The 17,500-nt window shown below is 43.0% G+C and overlaps 1 protein-coding gene across 4 annotated transcripts in view; it reads right to left on the bottom strand.

Moving 5' to 3' along the window:
* LOC106584032 (ribonucleoprotein PTB-binding 2) overlaps positions 1-17,500 on the bottom strand; it is a 72,484-nt gene that overhangs the window by 14,673 nt on the left and 40,311 nt on the right. For all 4 annotated transcript variants that reach the window (XM_014168823.2, XM_014168824.2, XM_014168825.2 and 1 more), the window contains exons 4-8: positions 8,204-8,395; positions 2,273-2,393; positions 1,530-1,615; positions 1,308-1,406; positions 524-635 (exon numbers count right to left, since the gene is read on the bottom strand). In XM_014168823.2, the coding sequence (XP_014024298.1) occupies positions 524-635; positions 1,308-1,406; positions 1,530-1,615; positions 2,273-2,393; positions 8,204-8,395 (610 nt within the window). The remainder of the gene's footprint in view (positions 1-523; positions 636-1,307; positions 1,407-1,529; positions 1,616-2,272; positions 2,394-8,203; positions 8,396-17,500) is intronic.

Genomic DNA, 17,500 nt, shown 5'->3' with positions numbered 1-17,500 from the left:
ATTCTCATTCTCACTCTACTATTAAATCACGGTTAATACAATGTGCAGCACAATGTATCCAACACAAAAAAAGACCCTTATCTAGCCAGGAGCAAGTGAAGATGACATGAACTCAGGTTAAGACGTTTCAGAACGGAGCACCTCCTACAATAATATCTATTCCCCAGCAGCAGAGCAGAAGCCCCCGTTTCATCCTGCAATCCCCAGATTTCATTCATTACAGCTGTTAATATCCCTGTAATGAAGGACCTGCACACCCCAGAACAGTCAGCCATTATGGGCCTGCAGCAAACAACACAATACCAGCAAACACAGATAAATGGACCACCCAGACGAGACGCATACTCATTTCAATACATTTCCATAAATACTGACTTTGTCATTTGGAGGATTTGAATTGCAAATGTAAGGTTGTCTGGCTGAGAAGATCAGTCACAGACATGAGGCAGGACCTCCAGGCTAGGTGGTGCTAAGGGGGGGGGGGGGGCTGTGGGTCTATGCATACCCAGCCCAGGCCACTCACCGATGGGGGAGTCACCCAGCAGACCTTTGCCCAGGGCCATGTGGGCTGGAGGTCTGAGACCCAGGGCTTTCTGTAGGAGTAGACGAGAAGGGTCACCCAGCAGACTGGATACCTAGGGAGGGGAAGAGAGAGAGAGAGAGAGAGGAGGATAAAGGAAAACAGGCGGGGAAAGTTGACAGAGGAGGTGATGAATTGAGTGAGAGTGTAGAGAGCAAGACGGATGACGGCAGGAGAGAAGTAGAAGAAAAGGAAAAGACGGCGAGATGACGCAGAGACGGGTAACGACCTCACAACTCCACCAGCGCGGCTCCACTTCCGCGTAAAAAAAGGCGCGCGGGACTACCACGGCTGGGGCCAACGGAGCACACAGCAGCGTGTGTCACATTAAGATATCTCTCTCTCCTCTCACACGCTCTCTGCATATAGCTACGGTGTCACAATGTGCTTTTAAAAAACGACATCAAATATGCAGGAACCCAGAGTTGTGCCATCGCATCTCTTTACTGCTGCAGCACACAGGAACGTTCGGGAAATAAAGAGAGAAGAACGTCAGTCTCTATGGGAACAGATAGGGAACTGAAGTTTCAATATTGTGAGAATGTTTTTTATTTTTTATTTTTTTACGGACGCAAACCAATCCTTTCTGCACGGAACCCATTAACTGTGCAGAGTAGGTTTTCCCTAATGTTGTGATGTTTCATTACAAATGACTGACAGAGGCAGCCGACCAAAAAACCCACCACACACACACACACACACACACACACACCACATGTTGTCTCACATTGCTGATGTGCTTGTCTTTGATGTGTAGGAGCTGCTGCTGGGCCAGCTGCATGTGCAGGAGGTTCTGCAGCACCAGCCCGTTCCCCAACATGGCGCTCTGGGAGAGAAACAACACAGGGAGGAAAAACAGTACACACACACACACACACACACGTAGAACGTACTGTAACACACGTTACCATACACACTCATTTCTCCAGTCCCCGTAACCCACTCTCACCTGCTGTACCTTCCCCAGTTGTAGCAGGGCTGCTGTGAGGGGGGGTCTGAGGAACGGAGAAAGGCTGGGGTGCCGCCCAAACTTCCCTGGAGATAGAGAGGGGTGGGGGGGCACGGTAAACGGTGTATCTCGGAGGATAATGGAAGATAAATAGAAAAATATGTCTTTATTAAACTGCTTAAGTGTTTCTCGGGCAAATTGGAGACTTCACGGAGCTACAGCGCACCTGAAACAGAGCATGGGACACGGCACTGAGATATGGTTTCAGCCATAACTCCAGCTAGTGACCCACGACCCCCTCAGAATAAATGTACGCGTCAAAGCTAATGGGAGCTACCGCCAGAATAGGTAGAAAGTTTAACATTTAATCAGGGGCTAATTTTAGACTTAGTCCCGATTGTGCGTTCTTCTTTAAAGAGCCAGCCGCTCAGCCTCCTTCCCTCCTTCCCTCCTGCTCTCGTCTGTTCTGATGGAGGCTGAGAACAAGTTCATTATAATAGATGACTAGGCATTCATCAAAAAGAAACCTGCTTAGAATTGATTGGACGGGACATGCTAATCAAAAGGCCACGCCTGTCTTTCACAGAGAGGAAGAGACGGATACAAATCTCCCTGATAAACAACATATTAGCAAATAAGTTACTTATCAATGTAATTTACAATAGTCCTCCAAGGAAGAGAGTCCAGCTAATTGCTGCCTGCCTATGTGTGTGTGTGTGTGTGTGTGTGTGTGTGAGTGTGACCTCCTCGTTTCCCAGTGTGGTAGGGCCTCATGAGGACCTGTAGGGCTGCTGGGTTGGTCATGCTGTTCAGTAGCTGGGCCAGGTTGGGCTCCGGCAGTAAGCCCTTCTTACTACTCAACATCTGCCAACACACACACACACACACACACACACACACACACACACACACACACACACACACACACACACACACACACACACACACACACACACACACACACACACAAAAGGGAAAGGTTAGCAACGGCTTGCTCCATCTCAGACAGTGCGGCGATAGTGTAGTGACAGTGTAGTGATAGTGTAGTATAGTAAAACGTGGTGAATAGTGGTGGAATCGTGGTGGTGTCAGATACTCTGTGTGCTAGTTTCAGTTTCTGTGTGGAGCCTGGGATCTCCTCATTAGGCTGTTCCTGATGGCACCATGGTCACTTGTTTACAGCAGGGCACCCATCTGCTACTGGAGAACAGGGAGGGAGGGGGAAAGGGAGGGACAGAGAGGAGGGGGGGAGGGAGGGAGAGAGGGAGGGAGAAAGGGAAGGACAGAGAGGAGGGGGGAGGGAGGGAGGGAGAGAGGGAGAAAGGGAGAAAGGGAGGGAGAAAGGGAGGGACAGAGAGGAGGGGGGAGGGAGGGAGAGAGGGAGGGAGGGAGAAAGGGAAGGACAGAGAGGAGGGGGGAGGGAGGGAGAGAGGGAGGGAGAAAGGGAGGGACAGAGAGGAGGGGGGAGGGAGGGAGAGAGGGAGGGAGGGGGAAATCTAGCAGTGCTTCAGGTCTGCTCCTTGCGCTACAGCAATGTGTGTTCTGTGAGCCACTAAACCAAGTTAAGGGGTCAGGACGTGCCTTCCCACTGGGGGCCGGGGAGGAGATATGGGGGAGTCCTCTCCATGTGTTACCATATGGAGCTTCAGCCAGGGGATAGAATGGGAGTAGGGTGGGTTGGCTCGGTTTAGGCCAGATTCTCAGCCAGAGGGTAAGGAAGACAACACACTAGCTAAACACCCTGAGCTTGGTCGACAGTACACACACACTGGAATTCAAGCGCCTCAAATACTCCCTGCTCATTATGGTGACGGAAACTGATGGAACTATAAATGCAACCACCTGCAGGGTTGAGCTTAGCAGCACAGTACAGCGCGCTCTAAGCCCGCAGACACCGACTCACAGAGTAGACATCTCCAATAACATTACCAAGATGATATTTACCCTTCAAACTAAGTTCAGCTGAATTCAGGCTCGCTTGTATCCTGTTAAATACGGGAAGTACACTGTGCATTGCTACCTCTGATGGCACGCGTCTTAGCCTGCCATACAGTGTGTGTATCATACAGAGTGTATCTTAGTTGGGTATTGAGTGAGACAGGTTCGTCCCCGAAGCACAGCGGGATCTGTCGCTGACAGCTTCTTTCAGAGGGAGAAGAAGAAAGGAGGCTCTCTCTCTCTCTTTCTTTCTGAGAAAATGTCAGTGCGCATCAGTGTGTTTGGTTGGTTGCTGGCTGGTTCCTTCAAGCATCAGAAAGCCTGACTCCCACACAATCACACCAGAGAGAGGGAAGGAGAGGGAGGGAGGGATAGAGAGGAGAAAAGAGGAGGGGGGGGGGAAGGTCCATCTGGTCCTGTGTTCACACTCAGTTTCACAAACTGAATAAATGACAGGAGGAATCCTCCTCTGACTACAGTGGCTCTCCTCCGTGTCTTCTCTATTCTTCTCCTTCTCTCCTTCCAGGGTTCTCATGTCGCTATGGTTTCTGTCTGCATCTCGTTCATTCTAATATGTTCAAGAGAACGAGCCCAAGGAATGCTCTTCCACAGAATTAAATAGGATGTCAAATACTCAACCTTAAAGCACTGTTATAGTAGTCACTCAGACAGTGAATAGTGGTCACCAAGGTGCTGATTTCCGACTTAGGAATTTACGCCACTCCCACGCGCTTCTCAGTGGTTGGTATTCACACGTACCTTATGCAGGTGCGAATCGGGCTTTGCAAACGTGGTTCCCTTGCGCGCGCTGAATAATACATTTAATTCAACCGTTGGAAACCCTCCTACTTGCTGGCCAATAGATTTTCCCGTGGAGTTTTCATTCAACAGGGTTTTCAGTAAATTAATCTTAAGCCATCTCTTTAAATATGGTGTACCTTTTAGTTAGTGCATTCAGAAAAGTGTTCAGACCCCTTCCCTTTTTCCACATTTTGTTACGTTACAGTCTTATCCTAAAATTGATTAAATAAATACAAATCCTCATCAATCTACAAACAATACCCCATAATGACAAAGCAAAAACAGGTTTTTAAGAAATGTAAGTATTCAGACCCTTTGCTATGAGGTACATCCTGTTTCCATTGATCATCCTTGAAATGTTCCTACAACTTGATTGGAGTCCACCTGTGGTCAATTCAATTGATTGGACATGATTTGGAAAGGCACACACCTGTCTATATAAAGGTCCCACAGTTGACAGTGCATGTCAGAGCAAAAACCAAGCCATAAGGTCGAAGGAATTGATCGTAGAGCTCCAAGACGGGATTGTGTCGAGGCACTGATCTGGGGAAGGGTACTAAACATGTTCCGCAGCATTGAAGGTCACCAAGAACACAGTGGCCTCCATCATTCTTAGATGGAAGAAGTTTGGAACCACCAAGAGTCTTCCTAGAGCTGGCCGCCCGGCCAAACTGAGCGGGAGAAGGGCCTTGGTCAGGGAGGTGACCAAGAACCCGATGGTCACTCCAGAGTTCCTCTGTGGAGATGGGAGAATCTTCCAGAAGGACAACCATCTCTGCAGCACTCCACCAATCAGGCCTTTATGGTACAGTGGCCAGACGGAAGCCTCTCCTCAGTAAAAGGCACATGACAGCCCACTTGGAGTTTTCCAAAAGGCACCTAAAGACTCTCAGAACTATGAGAAACAAGATTCTCTGGTCTGATGAAACCAAGATTGAACTCTTTGGCCTGAATGCCAAGCGTCACGTCTGGAGGAAACCTGGCACCATCCCTAAGGTGAAGCATGGTGGTGGTGGCATCATGCTGGGGGATGTTATTCAGAGGCAGGTACTGGGAGACTTGTCAGGATTGAGGGAAAGATGAACGAAGCAAAGTACAGAGATTCTTGATGAACACTGGGACAAAGTTCACCTTCCAACAGGACAACGACCCTAAGCACACAGCCAAGACAACGCAGGAGTGGCTTCGGGACAAGTCTCTGAATGTCCTTGAGTGGCCGAGCCAGAGCCCGGACTTGAACCAGATCGAACATCTCTGGAGAGACCTGAAAATATCTGTGCAGCGACGCTCCCCATCCAACCTGACAGAGCTTGAGAGAATCTGCAGAGAAGTATGGGAGAAACTCCTCAAATACAGGTGTGCCAAGCTTGTAGTGTCACACCCAAGAAGACTCGAGGCTGTAATTGCTACCAAAGGTGCTTAAAGAAAGTACTGAGTTAAGGGTCTGAATAGTTATGTATATGTAATATTCTAGTTTTCATTTTTTAGACCTGTTTTTGATTTGTCATTATGGGGTATTGTGTGTAGATTGATGAGGGGCAAAAAACGATTTAATACATTTTAGAATGAGGCTGTAACGCAAAAAAAATTGAAAAAAATCAAGGGGTCTGAATAATTCCTCATGCACTGTATGCATATTCATGTGTTTCAGCACCAATTGGTAGATTTCAAAATACTTTGATCTTGTAGACTATTTAGGAGAGGCTTTACGCACGAAAGAAAGAAAACAGTGGTTTCATTCATTCAGTTCTTCAACCCATGTTAATGTTGGATGATTAATGTACATAGAATTATAGTAGGGAGAATAGTGTACAGTAGTAGGCTATACCTTCATCTATTACCTGCACTAACCATGGAACTGTGTGATGACACGACCAAGTATTGCGCCATGCGATGGGTTCAAACTGTTACAGCTTGGTCTGTGCTCCACTCCATAACGATTTAATTTAGCCTACATGTCTTTTTATGGTCCCGTGTGGCTCAGTTGGTAGAGCATGGTGTTTGCACCGCCAGGGTTGTGGGTTCGATTCCCACGGGGGACCAGTACGGAGAAAAGAAATGTATGAAATGTATGCATTCACTACTGTAAGTCGCTCTGGATAAGAGCCTCTGCTAAATGACTAAAATGTAAATGTAAATATATTATCTACTGTTACTAATGATCCTCAGCAACAACCACACGTCCGTGCCAGCGTTTACAGAGGAAGCAAATGAAGGTAAACAAAACAATGTCATTTAATGGCATGATAATGTCGGCTGTACCAAACGAAGGGAACTAACAGTAAATTGGCAGCTGAATATGTGTGGTTATTATGCCTACTGACGGTCGATACTGAGAGTGGCTAATGTTTAACATGATAGAAATAGGAGACAGAGAAAGTCTAGAATTTAAGAAATTGTAGAGTGCCCATCCCTGCAAGTTAATAAAAGGCAGCGCAATTTAAATTCTGCATAATGGGACAGCATTTCATAAACTTTACTGTGGGAAAGTTGATATGTTGATATGCTTCAGTTTGCTGTCATATGACTGGTTTCCCCATTTGTCTCCAGTGATTAAAAAGGTAAAACAGAACAAGTGTCATTTATATTTACAACTCCCGTATCCAAACGGACGACTCGTCTAGCTAGCTCTTATCAATACCTCTTACCAAGTTACAAATAACAGCGCATGGATAAAAGGTGTTATTTCTATTGGAAAAAAAGGTAAAAGGTGGTGGAATTATTAGGGAATAAGTTCAAGGTTAGAAGACGGCGTATCTGTAGACACACGTCCATCTGTAGACACTCAATCTCCACCCCCAAAACGAATGGCGGGTGAACAGCGTGCTTTCCTCAGGCTTCAGTTCAAGGTCAGAATACGCAGAGAGAGAAAAGTGCATTAAAAAGGGAATTGCGTTCCTTTTACACACGCTTCTGTACAGCATTTTGTGATATCAGCTGATGGTTGAAGGGCTTTATAAATACATTTGATTTGCTTAACTTGGGTCGGAAATCGCCCCCCCCCCCCAAGTGAATAATTCTCACTAAAGGCTCCCTCTTTAAGTCTATACTGTCTCGAGGCTATAGGCCAACCTTGTATCCCTCTGTATACACACGCAAATCTCCACTCCGTTAAGATTACTACAGTAAAACTAACGGACATAAGAGTTGATCTGCTCACTTCAAACAGAGACCTGATATACAGGGTCGTGTGAGGATCTATCTATACAATCTATACAATACTATACAATACTATACAGTACTATACAGTACTACTGCATGCCTAGTGCCAGATCACCTGGTATGCGCTGGAATACCTGGTATGACCAGTGCGAGTTCTATTTGGTGATGATGCGGTGTTGACAGACTGACAGTTCCTTCAGTTCCTGACAGCTCCACAGGTAGAAATTAGTGAATGGGGGAGAGGTGAGGTGCTGCTTTTGTTTGCGCAGACTTCAATGTGTGTGTGTGTGTGTGATTGTGTCTGTGCATGTGTTTGATTACATTTGAGCAGTGTGTGTGTGTGTGTATGTTTGTTACAGCGGCAGTGGGCACAGCATGATTTTTCTTCGTCAGAGGGAGTGGGTTTATTGTGAGCCAGTCCTACCCTGGGACAACTGTAATTATAACTGCCACCGTTATGGTTACTGTAACAGCCACACAGCACCAGAGAGAGAGAATGAGTAGGAGGCCATTTGTATTCATGTATATGTATGTATGCATGTGTGAACGCACGCAAGAATATTGAGTGAGCGTACGCAGCAAGTCGATGGAGCCATCCGTTTATCTAGGTGTGCAGTCCTGACCATAGCGCATGCATTTCCAGGTTGTCCCTAGTTCAAGTTTGTACTGTATCTGAATCAGTAATATGTATCTCTATTTTCTATTTTTAAGAAATGTGTGAGGTGGGAGTGTTTGTGTATCTACCGTGTGTGTGTGTGTGTCCAGTCACTCACCACGCCCTGAGCAGCTATGAGTGCGGCCAATGTGCTCCTGCCTGAGGTTCCGGGGGTGCAGAGAGACAGACGGATCTCCTGTCCTCCCACCAGTGTTTTGTCCATCTCTATCAGTATGGCCTCCGCCTGCTCTGCACTCTCATACTCCACCACCCCGAAGCCACGCACCGGGCTGCCCTCATCCTGGGCCAGCTGAAACACAGAGAATACGCGTTACAACCACACACCTCACTCAAAACAGCACAGAACTAACGACCAAACAAGCAAACGAAACCGTGCATGAACACTCCCCTATTCCATCACAATTACAGTGTGTGTGTGGAGTGTTTCATGCCGCCAGAGACTGGCAGTATACTCTCACAAGGTGAGCTTCAACTCATGTCCAACTCTCTCACTCTCTCTATCCTTTTCTCTTTCTCTCTGTCCACGTGTGTCTTCTCTGGGGAATTCTGGCTCAGAATTTCAGAGAGAGAGAGAGAGAGAGAGACAGATCTCCTGTAATTGCAACACAATTAGACCCAACCAAATCATGAGAAAATAAAAAGAGAATTTCTTGACACATTGGAAAGAATTTACAAAAAAGCAAAGCAAACTAGAATGCTATTTGGCCCTTAACAGAGAGTACACAGTGGCAGAATACCTGACAACTGTGACTGACCCAAAATGAAGGAACAGTACAGACTCAGTGAGCATACAGTAACCTTGCTATTGAGAGAGGCCGCCGAAGGCAGACCTGGTTCTCAAGAGAAGACAGGCCATGTGCACACTGCCCACAAAACGAGGTGGAAACTGAGCTGCACTTCCTAACCTCCTGCCAAATGTATGACCATAGAGACACATATTTCCCTCAGATTACACAGACCCACAAAGAATTCGAAAAACAAATCCAATTTTGATAAACTCCCATATCTATATCTATTAGGTGAAATACCACAGTGTGCCATCACAGACGCAAGGTGAGTGACCTGTTGCCACCAGAAAAGGGCAACCAGTGAAGAACCAACAACATTGTAAATACAACCCATATTTATTTATTTTCCCTTTTGTACTATAACTATTTGCACATCATTACAACACTGTATATTGACATATTATGAAATGTCTATTATTTTGGAACTTTTGTGAGTGTAATGTTAACTGTACATTTTTTTATTGTTTATTATCTATTTCACTTGCTTTGGCGTGAGAGAGAGAGAGAGAGAGAGAGAGAGAGAGAGAGAGAGAGAGAGGTTGTGGATTGCAAAAGAGCTCTTTTCAGCCCATTATCAAAGCGGCTGGCTTTCACAGAATCCACCTGAGCTATGAGAGATGTAATACAGCTACTCCTACTCCTCCTGACTTTCTATCTAAGACTTAGACAAATAAACACACACACACATACACACACACACAGTGCATACACATTCACACAAACACGCACCCATACCGTACACTCACACAGACACACAAAACGAGCACTACTCTTCTCAGTACTGACGCAACGACAGAGCAGTTTCCTCATCATAAAGTGCAGGCTGGTTTCCATCCAATTTGGACGGTGCCTTCATTGATCTTGTCCCTCGGGGCATCTGCACTGACGAAAAGCTTTCTTTCAAAAAGCATTTTGATGAGTTGGTTAAGAAATTAAGTATTAAAATAGGCTTCTTCTTTAAGAACAGGTCCAGTCTTTCGTTAAATAGCAGGAAACAAATCATTCAGTCAACATTCATTCTGGGTTATTGGCAATGGGTATAGGTTCAGCACGCATCATTGCATTTTGTACCAGAAAGTAGGCCCTGTTCGAAGTCTGGCAGATCGACGCATTGCGCTCTTTTTCTCTAGAAAGCCCTCTTGCATACGTCATTGTTAACTTTCAGACCCGGAATCAGGGTTGCCTAACCCTAGACATCCCTTCAAATCTCCACCGAGTTAGGTAAATCTGCATTTAGTTCTTCTTTTTTTTTGCGCCTCTCATGTGGAATGATCTCCCAAACGCCTTAAAGTTGGTGGAGTTGGTGCCTCCAAGGTAGTTCAGGCGGATGTTAGAGGGCCTTTTTTTACTGAAGAATGTATTTGTTTCATTTGACTGTGTATTGCTTTTCCTGTACAGTGTAATTGATGTGTATAATCTGCGAAAGAGACAGCGATCTCAGCATGAGTCCCTGCTTAAATAAAGGTTCAATAAAATCTAAACCAATAAGCACCAGTAGATACAGTGGGTATTGCTAGTATTCACCCTCCCTGGATTTCTTCACATTTTATTGTGTTACTAAGTGGGATTAAAACGGATTTAATTGTCACTAAATACTATGTGATGTTAAAGTGGAAGAAAAATTTGATGAAAACAAAAATACTAATATACCCTGATTATAAAAGTATTCAACCCCAAGTCAATACATGTTAGAAACACTAAGTCTTCCCTAAGTCTGATTGTGCTATATTTACCCCTGATTCTTTTCAAAAGCTCTGTCAAGGTGTTGGGGGATCATGGCTAGACTGCAATTTAAGTTTTTTTCATAGATTTTCAATCAGATTTAAGTCAAAACTGTAACTTGGACACTGATTTCTTGGTAAGCAACTCCAGTGTAGATTTGGCCTTGTGTTTTAGGTTACAGTCTTGTGGAAAGCAGACTGAACTAGGCTTTCCTCTAGGATTTGCCTGTGCTTATTTTATTTTACCTTTATTTAACTAAGCGAGTCAGTGAAGAACAAATTCTTATTTACAATGACAGCCTAGGAAGAGTCGGTTAACTGCCTTGTTCAGGGGCAGAACGACAGATTTTTACCTTGTCAGCTCGGGGATTCAATCCACCAACCTTTCGGTTACTGGCCCAACACTCTAACCACTAAGCTAACTGCCGCTACCTGCCGTGCTTAGCTCCATCCTACCTCTTTTTATCCAGAACAACACCCAAGTCTTTGCCGATATCAAGCATACCATGACGCAGCCACCACCACGTTTGAAAATAAGGAGGCAGTTACTCAGTGACGTGTCGTGTTGGATTTGAAGAATCCACCAGAGCAGTGTTTGTTTTTGCAGTATTACTTCAGTGCCTTAATATGTATATTTGTATTCTTCTTTTCACTCTGTCATTTACGACATTATTGTGGAGACAATATAATGCAGTTGATCCATCCTCAGTTTTCTCCCGTCACAGCCATTGAACTCCGTAGCTGTTTTAAAATCACCAATGGCCTCATGGTGACATCCCTGAGCAGTTACCTTCCTGTTCTGCAGCTCAGTTCAGAAGGACGACGGAATCTTTGATGTGTCTGGGTGGTTTAATACATTAGCGACAGCATAATTATTCACTTGACCATGCTTAAAGAGATATTAAATATCTGATGTGTTATTGTTACCCATCTACCAATCACTGCCCTTCTTTATGAGGCTTTCAAAAAGCTCCCTGGTCTTTGTAGTTTAATCTGTGCTTGAGATTCAACACTTGACTGAGGGACAGATGTTGTGCGTATGGGGGACAGAGGAAGGGTTAGTCATTCAAAAATCCTTTCAACCCCTATTATTTCACACGGCGTGAATCCATGTAACTTATTATGTGATTTGTTAAGCCACATTAGTTAAATCTTGTCTAAACATTGGGGGTGAATACTTATGCAACGACTATATTTTAGTTATTGGATTTTTATTAATTTGTAAAAATGGGTCAAATGTTTATTTCACTTTGACACGGTGGAGTATTTTGTGTAGATCAATGCCCCCCCCCAAAAAAAAAAAAATCACAAATAAATCTATTTCAATCCCTCTTTTGGAATGCAATAAAATGTGAAAAAAATCCAGGGGGGGTGAATATTTATGATACCCAGTGTAGTCTCCTGACACAGAGTTATTATTGCTACACGGGTCACGGTCCATCAATAGGAGTGAAAGCAGATATGGAGGGATGGAAGGAGGGAGGGGAAGAGAGACGGATAGATGGATGGATGGATGGATGGATGGATGGATGGAGTGAAGGAGGGCGTCGGTCAGTAAATCCCCTGCCTGGAAATGTGTCAATTTAAGCCCACTGTAATTGGACAAGGAGCCATTCAGCCTCGTACTTGATTACATCCCAAATGGCACCCTATTTCCCCTGTATAGTGCACCACTTCTGATCAGGGCCCATTGAGAATAGGGGGCCATTTGGGATAAAAAATGTAAAAGAAACTTGTGTCCGTCAGCAGAAGCGATCACTTAAATAACGCATCGGACCCTCAGTCCTGTCATACAAATACATGGTAGCCTAATGGAGCTTGCAAGAAAGATATGTCACTGTACTTGTGCGCGTGACATTTAAACGTTAAACTTGAAAATGCAGACCAACTGACAATAACATAGGCTTCCTGCTCACAGCTGGCCACACTTCAGCTAGATGGAAAGGTATGACAAGGCAGGACTGAATCGCATGTAGTACAGATTCTCCATACCATAACGCAGCTGCTGTCATAATCCTCCATCGCCCATCCTCTCACCCCACCATTTCCTCTCCTCCACTCCCACTCGTCTGCCAGTCCCTCCGGTCTGAGGAGAGAGGGATGAGGAGGAGAGGTGTGTAGGAGGAGGTCGATAGGCCATCAGCATACATTAGCCATACACTATGGAAATTACCTTCCTCTCCTCTTTACCAGTCTACCACTTCAACGCCCTGAGGGAGGGAGGGAGGTTGCCGTGAGTGAGTGAGTGAGTGATGCTGCGAGGGCAAAGCGAGAGAGAGAGAGAGAGAGAGAGAGAGAGAGAGAGAGAGAGAGTTAGAAAAAGAGAGAGGCACATACATACACTTGCAATCTCACACAAACGCATTAAGCTGTTATGCTCATTCATCTTCTACACAAAGTGTGTGTGCGTTCAGTGCGAAGGACAAATTACAGAGGAAGAACTTTTTGAGGCTATTAAATCCTTTCAGTCTGGAAAAACCCCAGGGCTTGATGGCATACCGGTAGAGGTATATCAAGCCTTTTTTGATATACTAAAAGCTCCATTGTTAGATTGTTTTAACTACTCCTATAGAAATGGTAGTCTGTCAGGTGCTCAGCAGGAAGGTCTGATTTCTCTATTATTAAAACAAGACCCAGATGGCAAATATAAAGATCCAGTCTATCTAAAAAAACTGGAGGTCTCTTACACTTCAATGTTGTGATGCAAAAATACTAGCGAAATGCATAGCACTCAGAATTAAAAGGGTTTTACCAGGTATTGTGCATCCTGATCAGACAGGTTTTTTACATGGATGATACATTGGAGATAATAAACAACAACTACTCGAAATAATAGAACATCATGGAACATCTAAGAAGCCAGGCCTGGTATTTATAGTGGATTTTGAAAAGGCATTTGATAGAGTAAGATTGTATTTTATTTATAAATGCCTGGATTTTTTACATTTCGGTAATTCTCTTATAAAATGGGTAAAAATAATGTATAGCAACCCCAGGTGTAAAATAGTAAATAACAGCTACTTCTCAGAGAATTTTGAATTGTCAACAGGAATTAAACAAGGGTGTCCGCTGTCACCATATCTATTCGTTATGGCCATCGAAAAGCCAGCTATTAAAATCAGATTCAGTAACAACATTAGAGGATTAGAAATACAAGGCTTAAAAACAAAGGTGTCCATGTATGCCGATGACTCAAGTTTTATATTAAGTCTGCAAGCTAGATCCCTGCAATGTCTCATTGAGGATCTTGATAGGTTTTAGTCCAAAGAGTACAGAAAAGTTAATTATGATAAGTGTACAATATTACGTATTGGATCTTTAAAAATACAACTTTTACGATGGCCATCACCCTGCAGTTTACCTAAAAAAATGGGCTGATGGCATTCATATCACAAAATATATAAATAAGCTCTCCACAATGAATTTCAATAGAAAACCTGTAAAAATAGACAAGATCCTGCAACCATGGAGAGGTCTATTTACGGAAAAAAACTGCCCTGATAGTCATATCTCAGTTTACTCACTTACTTATGGCGCTGCCTACCCCTGATAATTCATTTTTCAAATCATATGACAAAAAAACATTTTGCTTTATTTGGGACGCCAAACCAGACAAAATAAAACGTGCCTATCTATTAGAGGTCTGCCGATTAATCGGAATGGCCGATTAATTAGGGCCGATTTCAAGTTTTCATAACAATCGGAAATCGGTATTTTTGGACACCGATTTGGCCGATTTTTTTATTTATTTTTTATTATTATTATTTTTTTTTAGACCTTTATTTAACTAGGCAAGTCAGTTAAGAACACATTCTTATTTTCAATGACGGCCTAGGAACGGTGGGTTATTTTTACTTTGTCAGCTCAGGGATTCAATCTTGCAACCTTACGGTTAACTAGTCCAGTGCTCTAACCACCTGCTTTACATTGCACTCCACGAGGTTACGAGAATGCAGTAAGAAGCTAGGGTAAGTTGCTAGCTAGCATTAAACTTATCTTATAGAAAACAATCAATCAATCATAATCACTAGTTAACTACACATGGTTGATGATATTACTAGTTTATCTAGCCTGTCCTGCGTTGCATATAATCGCTTAGGTACAAGTTGCTCCAACCATAAACATCAATGCCTTTCTTAAAATCAATACACAAGTATATATTTTTAAACCTGCATATTTAGTTAATATTGCCTGCTAACATGAATTTATTTTAACTAGGGAAAGTGTGTCACTTCTCTTGCAAACAGAGTCAGGGTATATGCAGCAGTTTGGGCCGCCTGGCTCGTTGCGAACTGTGAAGACTATTTCTTCCTAACAAAGACAGCCGACATCGCCAAACGGGGGATGATTTAACAAAACCGCATTTGCGGAAAAAGCACAATCGTTACACGACTGTACCCAACCATAAACATCAATGCCTTTCTTAAAATCAATACACAGAAGTATATATTTTTAAACCTGCATATTTAGCTAAAAGAAATCCAGGTTAGCAGGCAATATTAACCAGGTGAAATTGTGTCATTTTGCGTTCATTGCACGCAGAGTCAGTGTATATGCAACAGTTTGGGGTCGCCTGGGTCGTTGCTAACTAATTTGCCAGAATTGTACGTAATTATGACATAACATTGAAGATTGTGTAATGTAACAGGAATAACGTTTTGTTTTTTCGAGATGATAGTTTCCGGATTCTACCATATTAATGACCTAAGGCTCGTGTTTCTGTGTGTTATTATGTTATAATTAAGTCTATGATTTGATAGAGCAGTCTGACTGAGCGGTGGTAGGCAGCAGCACGCTCGTAAGCATTCATTCAAAATAGCACTTTCGTGCGTTTTGCCAGCAGCTCTTCGCAATGCTTCAAGCATTGCGCTGTTTATGACTTCAAGCCTATCAACTCCAGAGATTAGGCTGGTGTAACCGATGTGAAATGGCTAGCTAGTTAGCCGGGTGCGCGCTAATAGCGTTTCAAACGTCACTCGCTCTGAGACTTGCAGTAGTTGTTTCCCCTTCCTCTACGTGGGTAACGCTGCTTCGAGGGTGGCTGTTGTCGATATGTTCCTGGTTCAAGGAGAGGGACGGTTCGAGGAGCGGGACGGAAGCTATACTGTTACACTGGCAAGACTAAAGTGTCTATAAGAACATCCAATAGTCAAAAGGTATATGAAATACAAATCGTATATAGAGAAATAGTCCTATAATTCCTATAATATCTACAACCTAAAACATCTTACCTGGGAATATTGAAGACTCATGTTAAAAGGAACCACCAGCTTTCATATGTTCTCATGTTCTGAGCAAGGAACTTAAACATTAGCTTTTTTACATGGCACATATTGCACTTTTACTTTCTTCTCCAACACTTTGTTTTTGCATTATTTAAACCAAATTTAACATGTTTCATTATTTATTTGAGGCTAAATTGATTTTATTGATGTATTTTATTAAGTTAAAATAAGTGTTCATTCAGTATTGTTGTAATTGTCATTATTACAAATAAATAAATAAAAATCGTCCGATTAATTGGCATTGGCTTTTTTTTGAGGGTCCTCCAATAATCGGTATCGGCGTTGAAAAATCATAATCGGTCGACCTCTACTATCTATATAATGAATATGGTGGGTTTAGATTATTAAATATAAAAGCCCTAAACCTTTCTCTAAAAGCTTCACTTATTCAAAAGTTTTACTTGAACCCTAAATGGTACTTAAGTAGATTAAGAAAAGCTCATCCATTGTTTAAAAATGGCCTTTTTGCCTTTGTGCAGATTGCCATGTCTCATTTTCGATTAATTGAAAATGATACTTTCAAAGTATCTCTCTTTTTCAAAAAAGCATTGCAGAGCTGGCTACAATTTCAATTTCATCCCCCTGAAAAAATAGAACAAATATTACAACAAATATTATGGCTGAACTCAAATGTGCTGGTTGATAAAATACCTGTATTTATGGGAAAGATGTTTGAAAAGGCTATTTGGTTCTTAAATTATATTGTAAATTGGAATGGTAGAGTTGTCCTACATGGAGTTATCAGAATTGTACGGGAAGGTCTGCTCAATCCAAGAGTACAACCAATTGATTACAGCATTACCCAAAAAATGGAGGAGGCGAGTGGTAGCGGGAGGAGGTAGGGAACTGGTCTGTCTGCCCAATATAAAGGATCAAAACTGGCGGAGGAATAAAAATTGCATAAATAAGAAAGTATACCAGTTTCATTTGAGGACCAGGATGTTGACAACTGTGCCATACAGATTGCAAAATAGTTGGGAAGAGATTTTTGATGTACCGATTCCATGGTACAGGGTGTATGAGTTGATATATAAAACGAAAGATTCAAGACTTTGTGCTTTTCAGCCAAAATTATTATATAGAATTCTTGCCACCAACAAAATGTTGACTATTTGGGGCATAAAATCATGTAAGATCTGCAGATTTTGTTGTGAGGATACAGAATCAATAGACCATTTATTTTGGTATTGCCGTAGCCTGTTTCTGGTCTTAGGTTCAGGAATGGCGGAAAATGAATTGCATTGATCTAAAATTGACCCTAGAAATAGGAGATCTGGAGAGACCGGGTCAGTCAATTACTAATACTCTTAGTAAAAGTATTTATCTTCAACTCGCAATCTGTGGATTCTATTCGATTAGATAGATTGAAATTGTACGTTAAACATCACAGCATAGTTGAAAGATATGTGTTGCGTAGAAACCCGAAGTGGGTGGCCAGCAGAGATAGATGGGATGGGCTGAGGGAAGCTGAGGGTTGAGATGTGGAATTGGAGACAAGTGGGAGTGGAGTTGCTGTGCGCGAGATAGAATCACGGTCAAAGATAAAAGTTTAAAAAAAGTTCAAATAAAACATCATAAAAAGTCAGTTTGAATGACACTG

Source organism: Salmo salar, chromosome ssa23 (genome assembly GCF_905237065.1).
Source record: "Salmo salar chromosome ssa23, Ssal_v3.1, whole genome shotgun sequence".
In the NCBI taxonomy this organism is placed as follows: Eukaryota; Metazoa; Chordata; class Actinopteri; order Salmoniformes; family Salmonidae; genus Salmo; species Salmo salar.
The sequence above is the reverse complement of the archived record's forward strand: the minus strand, read 5'-3'. Positions and strand labels throughout refer to the sequence as shown.